Source organism: Poromitra crassiceps (genome assembly GCF_964638095.1).
Source record: "Poromitra crassiceps genome assembly, chromosome: 15".
NCBI classification, from domain to species: domain Eukaryota; kingdom Metazoa; phylum Chordata; class Actinopteri; order Beryciformes; family Melamphaidae; genus Poromitra; species Poromitra crassiceps.
Window position 1 is genome coordinate 30,837,680 of NC_139634.1, and position 14,042 is coordinate 30,851,721.

The following is a 14,042-nucleotide window of genomic DNA, read 5'->3' on the forward strand; positions in this document are numbered from 1 at the left end:
AATGTCTTCAAATTTGGCTGAAACGTCCACTTGGGACTCAACGATGACGAGCTGATTAGATTTTGGCGGTCAAAGTCCAAGGTCACTCTGACCTCACGACCACCCGTTTCATGCTTGTTAACGCGATGTCTCAGGAACGCCTTGACGGAATTTCTTCAAATCCGGCTCAAACATCCACTTGGGCTCAAGGATGAACTGATTGGATTTTTGTAGTCCAAGGTCACTGACTGCATGTCTGTCCATCCCATCAAGAAAGGGGGGTGGGGCTAGGGAAAAAGGGCCATATATTAGCTACGGATGGGAAGGTCGTAGAGAGTCGGGATCCGAGGGGTGCCGCGAGGCGGTTATTTCTAGTTAAATATATTGGTTATTGGTACCGGCCAGGGTAGGTAATTAACTTTTTTTAACAAGGGATTTTTTTTTTGCCCTTGCGAAATATGTTTCAGGGACATTTGGGATAATTTCCAGGGCCATTTGATCAAATGTGGGAAATACGTTAGTTCTTCTATTTTGCATGACAGACCAATAGCCTATTCAGTGAGTCTTATCCAAGCATAGCTTATTTTATTTCTAATTTCAATCAAAGTTAAAAATCTTAATTCATCTTAATCATCTCAACAACACTGTTGATGGTCTGGCATGTTGTGTAATGTAATGGACAATAAACCTTTCAAATAGCATGCCCTATGGCAAAAGACAACATCATATCAATCAAAATAATATTTGGCCTATAATAATTAGGCCTATACTAATATTTGACGTTACAGTTCAATGGCCTCCTCTTCTGTCATGTCAACATCAGTTAGATTGATTGTCATATGGTATAATTGAAGTAAAGGCTTTATGTTCTGATATAAACCACCACTCCACTGCTGGATGAGGATGCAGATGCTCTCTTTCTCTCTCTCTCTCTCTCTCTCTCTCTCTCTCTCTCTCACCACCTGCCTTCCCAGCATGCCGTATCAATACAGGAGCATTCTCCATCGAGGCGCGCTTCAGCAAGTAGCCAGAGGTAGTAGCGTTAGCGTAGCACTACTCCTTGCTGAAGTTCGTATCGATGCAGAATTAGCCGAGTGTGCTCGTTTAGTCATCCTCGTGTAGTTTTATGGAGCGGGGCTCGTGTCCCCGTCCCTCGCGGTCAGTCAGAGCCCTGAAGCCCCGCCCCCCTGTGCTGTGAGGGTGCCTACAGGAAACAGCCCCACTGCAGTGGCTGCAGGCAGGCAGACAGAGGAGAGCGGCTCGCTGCTCCTACGTTTACTCGCTTCTTAATATTCCAAGTTTATTCATATTGAACGTCGCGCGTCCAAATTGCACCAAATCCAACACTGTAAATTCCAAGGGCAATTTAATATTTTTTTGTGGGCATTTTGGCCCCGAACCCCCGCTAATTTCCGACCCAAAACTTTCATATTTAGAGGAAACAATGTGGTGAATCTATGATTTATGAGCTTTTCCAAATGTTTTGGAAATAAAGGGGGGGAAAAAGAATCTGCACACTGTGACTTGCTCCCAGTCAGTTTTCATTGTCTTATTTACGTTTCGATCACTCAGGATCTTCATCAGAATGAATGAAGCAGACAGTGGCAGTACACTCATATAAAGGTAATGTCTCATTACCAATTGGCAGAGAGAAAACCAGGTCAGCTGAAGTCATTTAAACTGACTGGGAGCAAGTCAATGCAGTGTGCGCATTCTATTTGATTTAATATGCTTATTGGTTGTTTGCCTGGTAGAACCATAATAACGTTATCTCAGTTATTTCAGTGGGCGGGAGTACTTGCCTTGAACTCCTTCAGCCAGTCAGCGTCGCCACATGCAGTCCAAAATAATCCATCCATCTCAGAAGAATGACGCATCCCCCCCCCCCGCCTTATAAACTCCGCTGGTGGATAGTGTTCCTGTTTAATTGTTATTATTGGGTCTATTTCTGCAAGAACTGCACTTATGGCTGTGTTTACCTCATTGATCTTTCGGGAAACGGGAGACACCACAAACGCTGTCCAGTTAAAATGTAAACGCTCCGTCAAACTTTAATAATTCTCAATGATTGATCAGTTCTAGGTCTGGGTCCGCATAGGACAGCGTCTGGGTCCGGACCCGTGCCGCGGTCCGCCATTTGGTGATGTCTGGCCTAAATAAATACTTGTTACAGGCAAATTCCATTGACTCAACTTGACAGCATTTATAGACCTGCCAGCCTGCATGCATTTTTCATAGCAGGCATTTTGACATCAAAGTACACTGGTACTGTTAGTCACCTAAAACTACGCAAAAATTGCATTGACGCCTTTGAATTCAATGGTGCACATGCGATATCCAAGGGTATTGTGTGTTGTAAATCCTACTTCATCCTGTGGCGATAACCTGACCAATCCAACTGACGAAACGAAAGGAATGATTCTAGCCAATCAGAGGCAGAGGAGGGTGGGTCATGATGACTTCACCTTCAACTCCTTGCCATGGGCGTGTAAACGGTTCGTTTTTTTCCCGCCTCTCGAACATGGCTGCTGCTTCGCCGCTGATCTACTAACGTCATATCCAAGTTTATCTGATTGGTTGAAGTTAGCGCGCCCAGACGGTGATCGTCAGATGGTTCATCCAATCACCTGCCACGTAGCTTTTTGAACATGGCATAGGATCTGCTTGCTCATTTCCAGATGGTTTGTGGGGGAAAATACCCATCTGGCAGCGTCAGCCGTCAGGTTAAATTTAGGGTGCCAGATTGACATTTTCCATCACCATCAATTAAGCTGATGAGCAAGCATTTCCTGTTCCATCACTGGATTGTTGTTGTGTTGATGATGCCACGTGTGACCTGACTATGTGGAATGTATTACCTTTGAAAGATTGACAGTGCAGCTTGTAGAAGTGCTCTCGAGTCTCAACGTTATATCACACTTTGGGCCGGTTGCCAAACTGCATGGAAGCACAACAGGTGTCATCTTTGAGTTCACATAAATGCAGCAAGTGGTAAAGGGCTCACAGGGGTCAAAGGTGAAAGGATTGATCTGTGATGTAACCCCCATAGTACCAAGTGCATCGCTGTATTTCTAACCCATGTGCTGATGCACTCCACTTAACCTAAGCCGAATAGCTACACTATGAGAATGATTTAGCCCAAATTCAGCAGCAATGGACCTTGCCAGGATAGATCAAGAGTATATAGGTATTAGCTCATTGGATGCCCCCTATAGACAGACGAGTGTTAAGCAGTCTGACTCATGCCCCTCTTATAGCCCGGCTCCTCCTGTGAGGCCTGTAGAGCCCCGCCTCCTCCTGTGCGCGGGTGACTAAGCCCACGGTTATGTAGGAAAGCTGTCTAGTTACCCGGCTGCAGCAGCAGCAGCAGCAGCAGCCAGGTCCTCCCAGCCCAGCCTCAGGAATGCGGAGGCGTTAAGCCTCTAAGGTGCGCAAAAAATAAGAAGAAGAAGAAGAAGAAGAAAAAAAACACCCTCCTAACGTGTGCCCACATTCACTCTTAAGCATTGTGTACTCTAGCTCTGCCAGTGGGTCATGGATGGTGCTATAAGGCTATAGATTTCATCATCGCTTGTTGAACTTGAAAATACACTAATTTAACTCTAAAGCACGTTGGGATATACGCTTTAACCAAATGGCATCATGTTACTCAGCAGTACTGCTTGCCTGTTGCCAGCTGTTGTTTGAGTAGGCAGGATGAAGAGGTCAGCCAAAATCTGCCTGTAGCCCGAGAGGAGAGAACGCATTTTGACCACAGCATCTGTCTCCAGTGGACCTGTAGGCTTGTGACCTGTAGGTCACATGTGGCATGTGACCTGTAGGCTTATAGGTCCAGTGATAGATAGGGAAACCTGTAAAACGAGTATTAAATCTTTTCACACTGGGGTCTCTGGGTTTACCTGTCTGACGAGGTAGTGATGCACACAGACAGATAACAAGCAGCTTGTGCTCTAGTGGAAAGTATGTGGCAACAAAGGAACCAGTGTGTCAAGCAACAATATTTTGAAATGTCATCATGTCATGTATGTCATCATGTCATGTTACATGTACAAGGCTTTCTAGTGCAGGAACGTCTTCTTAGTGGCATGCCTTCATGTATATCCTGTCTAGAGTTTCGTCTGTAGCACAGTTTGCATAGCTGCAGTTATGCTGCTGCTGTTTTAATTCAACTTTTATCATCCAGTCAGTCACACCACAATGCAGTAACTGACAGGTCTGGATTTAACAACGACAACAAAAGATTTTGATCAGAGTGCTATCGCTACTTCAAAACTAGATATGGATTTGGACTGGGTCATGAGATGTGATCTTAATTCCACATAGTCTGAACGCAATCTGCAAACAAACAATTTAAAGGGATACGCCAACTTTTTGGGAGTTTCGCCCATTTGCCATATCGCCCATATATAACCAAGATACACAATACCTTTACCGTCACTCTGCGTACAGTATCCAGTGAGCTACACACTCGTCCAGTTAGTTAGTATCACCAATGAATAGCATGAAACTGTACAGCTGTTCAAAGTCACCAAAAACACATTTCTAACAGCGCCAAAAAGCTCTATGTACATTAGGGATGTTCATCAATTATCGAAAAACGATAATTGATCGTTAAGGAATTGATTAGATCATGTGGAATTTTGATTTATTATTATTATTATTATTATTATTATTATTATTATTATTTTATTTTATTTTATTTTTATTTATTTTTTTGCGGACTAGGTTTGGGTGGAATTCGTTCCTCCTCGCCCCACTCCATTGCACAGCCGACTAACGTGAGGTGGAGCTTCATATAGTCTCTAGTTTTCTGGCTGGGCACGGGCTTTTGTGCCAACAAAACTGTTTTAAACATGGGGAATTCACACCGGCATGCGCCGGGGACACAAACAAACGCACCCAGTGGTCTGCGGACCTCAGTGAGGCTCAGGCCTGTTGATTTGACTCTTGTGCTGTCAGCTAAGCTGGAAGACGCCGATTGCTTTGCATCATGTAACCTCACATGTAACATGTTTGTTTACCTGGCCACAGCGCTAGTGTCTGATATTCTTACTACACAGCGGCATCGCCATTATAGCTGGCTGAGAACGCGCAACGTTATTACCAGACCAGAGTAAAAAAAAATATATATATTATTATTATTATTATTATTATTATTATTATTATTATTGATCGTTAATTTTCCCGATTTTCGATTATGGAAATTGTTCAAAATGAACATCCCTAATGTACATGTTGTGACTCGGGTACTACTCACCACGCGATGAAATAATAATCCATAGTTACTGTACGTGAAACGTAATTTTCGTAGTAAATCCCCACCCCGAGTTACTTCCTTGTTTGCCTGTACACTACATAACGCATGCGCTGTATGCAGCGCGGTCATGTTTAGTAGTTCCAGCTATCATTACCTTAAAAAAGAAAAGAGCATTTCTCAACTTTCTCTGCATCTTGGATTCATATTTCTTCTCGTGGTGAGTACCCGAGTCACAACATGTACATAGAGCTTTTTGGCGCTGTTAGAAATGTGTTTTTGGTGACTTTGAACAGCTGTACCGTTTCGTCATTGGCAATATTAACTTAACTGAACGACTGTAGCTCGCTGTATACTGCACGGAGAATGACGTTAAAGGCATTGTGTATCTTGGTTATGTATGGGCGATATGGCAACTGAATGGACGAAACTCCCCCCAAAAATTGGTGTATCCCTTTAACGCTAAAGAGAGGGAGATTGGGACCCCCCCCCCCCCCCCCCCCCCATGAGTGTAACCGTGTGTGTGTGTGCGCGCGTGTGTGTGTGTGTGTGTGTGTGTGTGTGTGCAGAGCTTTGTTCGACTACGACCGGACCAGAGACAGCTGCCTGCCCAGCCAGGGCCTGAGCTTCTCGTACGGGGACATCCTCCATGTGATAAATGCCTCTGATGATGAGTGGTGGCAGGCACGGCTGGTCACACCCCACGGAGAGAGTGAGCAGATCGGGGTCATTCCAAGCAAGAAAAGGTACAACCACTCTTAAACCACCACAGTGTGCTCATGCCAATCCAGACTACAGTTACCACTACAGTTCACGCTCATGCTATCGCAACTTACCCCAAGAAGAATATGGCCTAAACCAGTGGTTCTTCAACTTTTTCATGTCAAGGACCCCTTAATTGACTCAAATCAGACCACGGACCCCCATTCGATAAGATTTTGTCCCCGGGACCCCCATCTGATAAGATTTTTGCTTTTAGATGTTTTATTTCAGAAAGTGTATGAAACCCATGAACAAGACAGTCATGCATTCTCTGACTGTGTTACTTATGGATGGAATAATAGTGAAAATAAAGTATCCCCCTTTTTTTATGGGGACCCCTGCAACCCCCTTAAGGACCCCTGGGGGTCCCCGGACTGCACATTGAGAACCACACCGGCCTAAACGTGTCTTCTTCTTTTTTCCATGCAGAGTTGAGAAGAAAGAGCGGGCCAGATTAAAAACAGTCAAATTCCACGCCAGGACGGGCATGATTGAGTCCAACAGGGTAAGTGTGGCGTGCCGGCTGGTCTCTCCCTTGTGGTTCTCAACCTTTTTGAGCTGCGACCCCCAAAAAACATTAGGCTGGGGTTCGCGACCAAATTCTCATTTCAAACTTTGTGTTTTTATTTTATTAATTTTTTACAATCATTCCGCGACCCCCACCTAAATAATCTTGCGATGGGCCCGACCCCCATGTTGAGACCCACTGTGCATAGAGCTTCTTCTGGGAGCTGCTGCTGCTGCTGCTGCTGGGCTCCCAGAGAGATGGCCTACTTCCCCCCTGAGTGTGGCAAAGAGACCAACACCTGCTCGCTGAACCAAGCACAAAAAGCACTCCTATTACTGTATAGATTACCCAGGTCTCTGTAGATTCCACACAGCTGAGCTCATGAGCTTAGTGGCATTAAATAAATGTGTGCCTACAAAATGTCGGCAAGTTTGCCAGACAGTTCTGTCAGATTTAATTGGTAGAGGCAGAGCTGTGATGTTTTGTCTGTATTCTCCATAATATTAAGAGAGGACATTTATTGAAACCGGTATGTGATTTGCGATGGTAAACGGTAGCCTGTTTCCTTTGCATCGATGTTCCATTCATTTTCACCCGTTACCTGCTTCTCATTTTCATCATTTGATGTGCGTATTGGTTTCTTTCCATTTCATTTTGGTTTTTGCACGAGTGCTGTTGAGTGCCTTCATTGAAACCCATTCTATTTTTGTTTTCACCCTCTCATTGCCCTCCCCCTCCCCTCCCTCTCATCCACACATCTCCAAGCAGCCAGTCAAAGTAAAGCGCAAAAAAAGCTTCAACCTCTCACGCAAGTTCCCGTTTTACAAGAGCAAGGAGAATATTGTGCAGGAGTTGGTGGAGTCTGAACGTGAGTACCGGCTGTGCCATCGAGGGGGTATGCCGCCCTCCCCCCCCCCCCCACCCCCCCTCATGCTTCAACCCCCTGTCTCTCAGCTTTCATCTTTCCACTCACCTCCGGGGGGAGCCGCTCTCGTCCCCTTCTCACCGTCCCAGAGGGAGGCCGCACTCTCGAGGTGTAGGTCTCTCTCTGCTGTGTGTCTGTCTGTGCATCTGTCTTTGGGCTCCGAGAGGAGTGCCTGGTTATGTGCTGCCGACAGGTGTGTGTGTGTGCAGGTTTTTGACTGCATTAACACACGGGCCTTCCTGACACTGATGCTACTCGTATACTAGGCCCTTCTTGTCCTGGTCAATTCTCCAGTCAGTCACTGACCCACACCAGGAAGAATCTCATGAACTGAACTGAAGCTAATACACTATATACACTAAACCGGTCAAAATCCCATTTTAATTGGACTGGGCTGGCGTAATTGAAAAGCCATGGCTTACAATGAATGAAGTGGGGCTCAGGCTTAATAACTACAGTGTCAGTGGGCCAGGCGAGCACTACACCACTCCTCTCTCTCTCTCTCTCTCTCCGCCCCGCCCCCAACTCTCACTAACCTCTTCTTCTTCCTGTCTGCTCTCTTCTCTTGGTTTCTGCTCTCACCTGTCGGGACACCTAGGACTTCCCAGGGTTAAGCGATGACTTTTATGGATCAAAGAGTTTGAGTAAGTGTGTGGTTGGACTGTGTCAAGCAGCTGCCCGCCCCCACCCCCACCCGAGCTCAGAGAAAAATGCTTTGTCACTGCAGACTCACCTGGGAATGGCTAAACCACACACATTTAGAATCAGACGCACATACTACCCACCCGCACGCACGCACGCACCTACTCGGATTCATCAGGCATAGAAAACACACATTCCCAAGGGTGGGGGAGCGGGCATTAGTCTTATTCCGAGTCTCCTCGCAGGCTCTTTATACAGTAAATCTTAAGCACGGCATTGTGAGATAAAGATCACGCAGCGTAAGCCGGTATATATCTGTCAGCAGAACAGGACAGGGTGTTGCTAGGCCGAGATGGAAACATTTTCCCCTCCAGTCCCCCCGGGTCGCTCAGGGCCTGCCTCCCCCGTGTGGACAGCGTAAGACCAGCGTGTTTTCTTTGCCTTATCCCTGATAGGAGATCCGCCGCCACAGGCACAGATCTAGCAATAGGAAACACTGGCAAGGGAATGCTGCATCAGTTGGGACATTGTCACAGGAAACACTTAATTTCCTATTGCTGGCACCTCAAACCACTTCCGCAATAGAGCAAGAGCCTTCCGCAAAAAACTAGACTTCTCCTTTCTTTATCCCTTTTCCCCCTCTTTCACTCGGTTAGGTGTACTGTAGATGCTGAGAAACAGGGGGATTTTTTTTTTGTTTTCTTCCTTCAGCTCTTGAGGTAGGAATTAACCAAGATAATTTATTTGAATGTGCCTCTGGCATGTGTTTCTGAATCCAATCATTCTCTTACCCTTCACAGAATGCCTGACATCCAACACAAGCGACAGTGAAAGCAGCTCAAGTGAGTCATCTTTATCTCCCGTGGTCTTTGTTGTATTCTGCCCACCTCAATGAGCAGCATGCTGCAGTTTCCTCTGGCACTTCATTAAAGAAAGCGCTCTGTACTGTGTGTTATGTGTGGAAGATGCATCAGTCTAGTACTCAAACATGTATACATTTTTTTTACCAAATAACTCGATATCGATATTGCGACGACGATATTATAGGGATGACTATTGGTGTTTTCACAAAATATTTACACAATGAGATTTTTTGAATAATAACAATAATCAGTAATGTGGATATGACTAAGGCAAGTAATATTAGAACAGCTATAACAGTGTGGTAAGTTCAGAAAATGTACATCACTTTACCCTAATGCAGCCTATAAAACCAGGAAAAGTCAACACTTGTGCCATATTACGATATCTAAGATGATACCTATGCTGCGTTCCAATTGGCTAGTAGTTCCCAGTGAAGTAGACTGCACAGGGTATTCAGCCATGTTAATTAATATGGCGGAAATACCCTGTGGACTTATATCATGATATCGATATAATATTGATATATTGGCCAGACCTAATGACCAGCTTTGTAAGTGAGATGTTCCTCTTCTTAATGATTCGGTTGTGTTTTTACAGAGGGCCAGGAGGACACAATACTTTCCTATGAGCCAGTCATTCGACAGGAAAGTGAGTGAACCCATGTTTCCTTCATTGAGAAAAGAACCAGATGAGCTAAACTACAGATTGTAGATTTGGTTTTTCCACATTTTCCACACGCCGCCTCTGTTTTCAATTGCAGTCCACTACACACGGCCTGTGATCATCCTGGGCCCAATGAAGGACCGAGTAAATGATGACCTCATCTCCGAGTTTCCCCACAAGTTTGGCTCCTGTGTTCCCCGTGAGTTGACACAGCACAGCACACCAAACATGATGGCAGTAAACAACAATTTAATGCTGCTTAAGACTCTTGCATCTGTTACAGTGCACAGAAATAAATGTCTCTTGCTCCTCTTGGCAGATACGACTCGTCCAAGGCGAGAGAATGAGATGGACGGACAAGACTACCACTTTGTGGGCTCGCGAGAGCAAATGGAGAAAGACATTCAGGACAACAAGTTCATTGAGGCCGGCCAGTTCAACGAGAACCTCTATGGGACAAGCATCTTGTCTGTCAGAGCCGTGGCTGAGAGGGTAGGAACCCACACTTATTTTCTCCCCAAGATTTTGTTACCAGATTGGGTTTGGTGTATTTGGGGGTGTAACCAGAGGCGCGTAACTTGGGCTGCTACATGGAAAACAAATGTAATGAATGTTATAAATGTAATTAATGTTGTACCGCAACTTGCCTGACATTGAGAATGATTATCAGTTTGCAGCACTGATAATTGCAGCATTAAAAGACCCACAGAGATGTGTAGTACAGAATCTGTATACGTATGGCCTAATTATGTGACTAATCTAAAAAGATTCTATTATTTTTAACAAACCGCACTCTGCTCTCCCACAGGGAAAACATTGCATTCTGGATGTGTCTGGGAATGCTATAAAACGACTGCAACAAGCACAACTTTATTCGATTGCCATCTTTATCAAACCAAAATCCATTGAAGCCCTAATGTAAGTTTGAGCTGTTGTATGTAGAGAAATTAAGACTACTTTGACATGGTCGTGAATTGATCAGTGATCGTAAGTTTGACCGTAATACTAAGCATAGCGACTTGTCTCTTTCAGGGAAATGAATAAGAGGCAGACGTACGAACAGGCCAATAAAGTCTTTGACAAGGCAATTAAGCTGGAACAAGAATTTGGAGAGTATTTCACAGGTAGGTCCCACTGTGTTTTGGCTTTGAGTCACTGACGGCATGTTGCAGTTCAAATGCAACCATCAAATACATTTGCATGTTGTCTTTGTCTGCAGCCATTGTACAGGGTGACTCACTAGAGGAGATCTACAACAAAATCAAGCTAATCATTGAGGAGCAGTCCGGCCCCTACATCTGGATCCCCTCCTCAGAGAAGCTCTGAGCTCCCAGCTGTCCCCCTCTCTGCATCTGTGCAGAGCTCCCCTCCTGCGTCCCAGAGACCCCACCCAAGCCCAAATAGCCCTTCCCCCTTTTTGCAGATATGTTTCATATCAAGTTTTAGTGTCATCATTATGTTACTCTCTAAATGAAAAAGAAGTCTTATCACCATTACTGTGACTGTGCACACCCCTGCATGAGTTTCTCAACAAATCCATTCAAGACTGGAAATGCCATTCCAATTAAATTTGTCAATTAAAAAAAAAAGCAAAAACAAAAAAAGGGAGAAGGATTGAATCCTTTTTGTGAACTGGGACTGACTGTGAAGATGTTTTACAGAATTCCAGAGAGGAGTTGGGATTCAAAAGAAGTTTTGCAGGGGAACAGAGACAAATCATACCAAGTTGGAACACTTTGTAAATGTTCATTCAAATTACATTTAAAAAGACACGCAAGGTGAGAAGTGAAGACCCAACCCCCCCCCCCCTCTAAAAAGGACTGGATAAAATCAAGCCCAGCTGATGGTACTGTTCAAGGAGTCATCTCTCTTGTTTATATTGACTGAGGAAATTGGTTGAGAAGCCTACAAACTGGTGATCTATTCATCACAAACCAGCTTGCTGTTTGGTCGTCTGCCAGTTGTCTGTGCTGCAGCTGATAAAGACATCTTGGGAGGCAGATCAAAAGGAAGAAATGTGTTCTGAGTCTCTACATTTATATTATGAAATCACGAGAAATGATAAAATCCTACTGAGATTTTACTACATATTAAAAACTACACATTTTACACTTCACTACAATTGTCTACTTGGAGGGCTGTTCGATTTCTTTTCTTTTTTTTTCCTGTTATCTGGGGGGGATTTTTTGCTTGTGGTTTTTAGCTGCTCTGTGTAAAGGATGGAGGTAGAGAAGTGTAACTGGGCTCTCTGCAAAACACCAAACTGCCTTACATCAAATACAAATTCTGTTTTGTGACTACCTGTTGTCTGTGAGGGAGGCTGTACACAATTGACAAGGACAATAGCGGAAACAGTCTCATTTTTCCTTTCCCTTTTTGTGTCCTCCAAACGTCCAGGAGGCCTGACTTAAGTGCAATAGATAAAAAGCAGATTCTAACCTCTGTGGGCGCCTATATTCCCCCTATATTTCAACCCTTTTCCTCAGTAACTGAAGAATTAGGCCATTGAATTCCAATTTGGACGGCCAGCGCCTCCTATCTCATGTTGAGCAGCAGACCACCCTCTTACACTCTCTGCCTTCCAAGAGGATTCTCTTCTGATTGAATGGTCACATGGTACTGTCCTATCTGCCGCCATGGTGGTGGCCTTAAAACGGGTAGAACAAGACAATAATTGTATTGGATGTCCTAACAATTAAAGAGTCAATATAACCTGTTTTGGATTGTTCCCCTTACCCAAAAGAACACTAAAAATGGGTTTGATTAAACCTATAATATGCTCTGTGTATCTATAAAGTTATGAATTCTTAATTAATCTGTGTGGGCAGATGCTGAACCACTGTGTTGAACCCTAAGGTTTGTCTGGGGCGAGCTGGACCAGCTCAAGAATCTTGACGTACAGATAACCATTTCCCCTGCGACTGAAGGGCCATGTTTGAGCGAATACACAGAGTGAGAGTTCATAGTTGTTAAATGTGAATGAGAGAGTACTTGTGGTACTGTCTCTTTAGTATAAAGGCATTTTCAATTGAATAATCAGAGGATGTATTACGTGTCTTCTCTTTTTTGTAAGTGATGAAGCTTTGTCCAAGCTACCGGTGTGGTAACCCCTTTGCATGAGTTGGCTGTGGCATCACCAGGATTGAAAAGACCTGCTCCATCCTCACATGCAGATCTTGGCACTGTGTGTTAACGTGTACATGTGAGGGGACGCGTCTGAGTTGTTGAAGAAGGAATACTGCGGCCCCCGACCCCGTGAACGTTTTATTTTCCTCAACTTTTGAAGAGGATCATGGGATTTTTCTCCGCAGAGAGCCAGATCCAACAAGAAGCAGTGACCTAGACTTCTGGGTCCCCTCCTCTGTCCGACCCACAGAGCACCTGTACCTGCAGGCATTTTCTGAACAGGTGTTCCCACCTGCCAGGCACCACTGCTAAACCAGCTGTCATTACCTGTGTCAAAAACCAGAGTTCAGGGAATAACCGAAGGGAACAGAGCCATTTATAAACTGCTTGCAGACTGTTTCAATGGGTGTGGTAGCTGTACAATGTAAATAAGCCCCCAGCAGATCCCCCTCACCTGTGCTTCATGCATGTGTGAATCAAACTGGGACAAACATGTTTTATAGACCACAAATGTCAGGTAAGTAATGTATGAGCTACTCTGAGATATAATTTCCATACAAATGTGCCGTATTGTTGGTATTTCTCTATAGACAAATCTCATCAGATGCCTATTGGAACAGTTAACTAGTCAGTTGGGAATTCAATTCCCTCAAGTAGGGCCTGTCTACATGTGATTTCTTGTGGAACGTGTCTGGGTGTATAGATTTAAAAAAATATATATATATATTGTGAAAATAATGAAAAAGAAATGCAGGCAGAAACCTACACAACATCACAGAAACCAGGAGTATTGATCAATATCTCATTTAGAAGTTTAGAATTGGTCCTCTGGTGTTTAGTTGAAATACAGCTGACTGTTAACAATGTGTGTGGTATTCATACCTCAGTCAGCCATGTCAAAGCCCAAAGAACTTGATTTTATTTTACTCTTTCCACTGAGGTTGTGGTATATATTGAGATGGAACCTGAATGCCTCTGTGTGTGTATACTTGATGAGGGTCTTTGTTCTGATGAGAGAAATGATGACATGCTTTTATTTTGGGGGTGGGTCGGGGTTCTTGTTTGTATTTTGGGTGACGAGTTGTTTATATTACAGCACACCTGTGCAGTAAAGTGCTTGCAACATGAACCCTTTGATTGTACAGAAGTTTCCTTCCTGTCACTGCAGGTGGTACAGCCTATCTGGACACTCGGCCTCATGGTCTTCCCTGTCCTAGTCATGAGGGAACACAGTCCTACAACTTTTGTTTGGGTTTTATTTTGGGACTTGACAAGAGTTTATTTGTTTGAAAATAATAAAATATGTGACTCGGTTATGA

At 44.3% G+C, this 14,042-nt stretch overlaps 1 protein-coding gene across 4 annotated transcripts in view; it reads left to right on the forward strand.

Annotated features, from left to right (window-relative positions):
* dlg3 (discs, large homolog 3) overlaps positions 1–14,037 on the forward strand; it is a gene marked incomplete at its 5' end in the record, with an annotated part of 126,297 nt that extends 112,260 nt beyond the window's left edge. For 2 of the 4 annotated variants that reach the window (XM_083652389.1, XM_083652386.1), the window contains 10 exons: positions 5,803–5,979; positions 6,425–6,500; positions 7,272–7,371; positions 8,871–8,912; positions 9,532–9,582; positions 9,695–9,796; positions 9,917–10,089; positions 10,406–10,515; positions 10,630–10,721; positions 10,817–14,037. In XM_083652389.1, the coding sequence (XP_083508515.1) occupies positions 5,803–5,979; positions 6,425–6,500; positions 7,272–7,371; positions 8,871–8,912; positions 9,532–9,582; positions 9,695–9,796; positions 9,917–10,089; positions 10,406–10,515; positions 10,630–10,721; positions 10,817–10,923 (1,030 nt within the window). In that variant the 3' untranslated portion in view covers positions 10,924–14,037. Of the gene's footprint in view, positions 1–5,802; positions 5,980–6,424; positions 6,501–7,268; positions 7,372–8,026; positions 8,073–8,870; positions 8,913–9,531; positions 9,583–9,694; positions 9,797–9,916; positions 10,090–10,405; positions 10,516–10,629; positions 10,722–10,816 lie in introns of all 4 variants that reach the window. The other 2 variants (XM_083652388.1, XM_083652387.1) reach the window with 2 other exon arrangements.
* Positions 14,038–14,042: the final 5 nt, after the last annotated feature.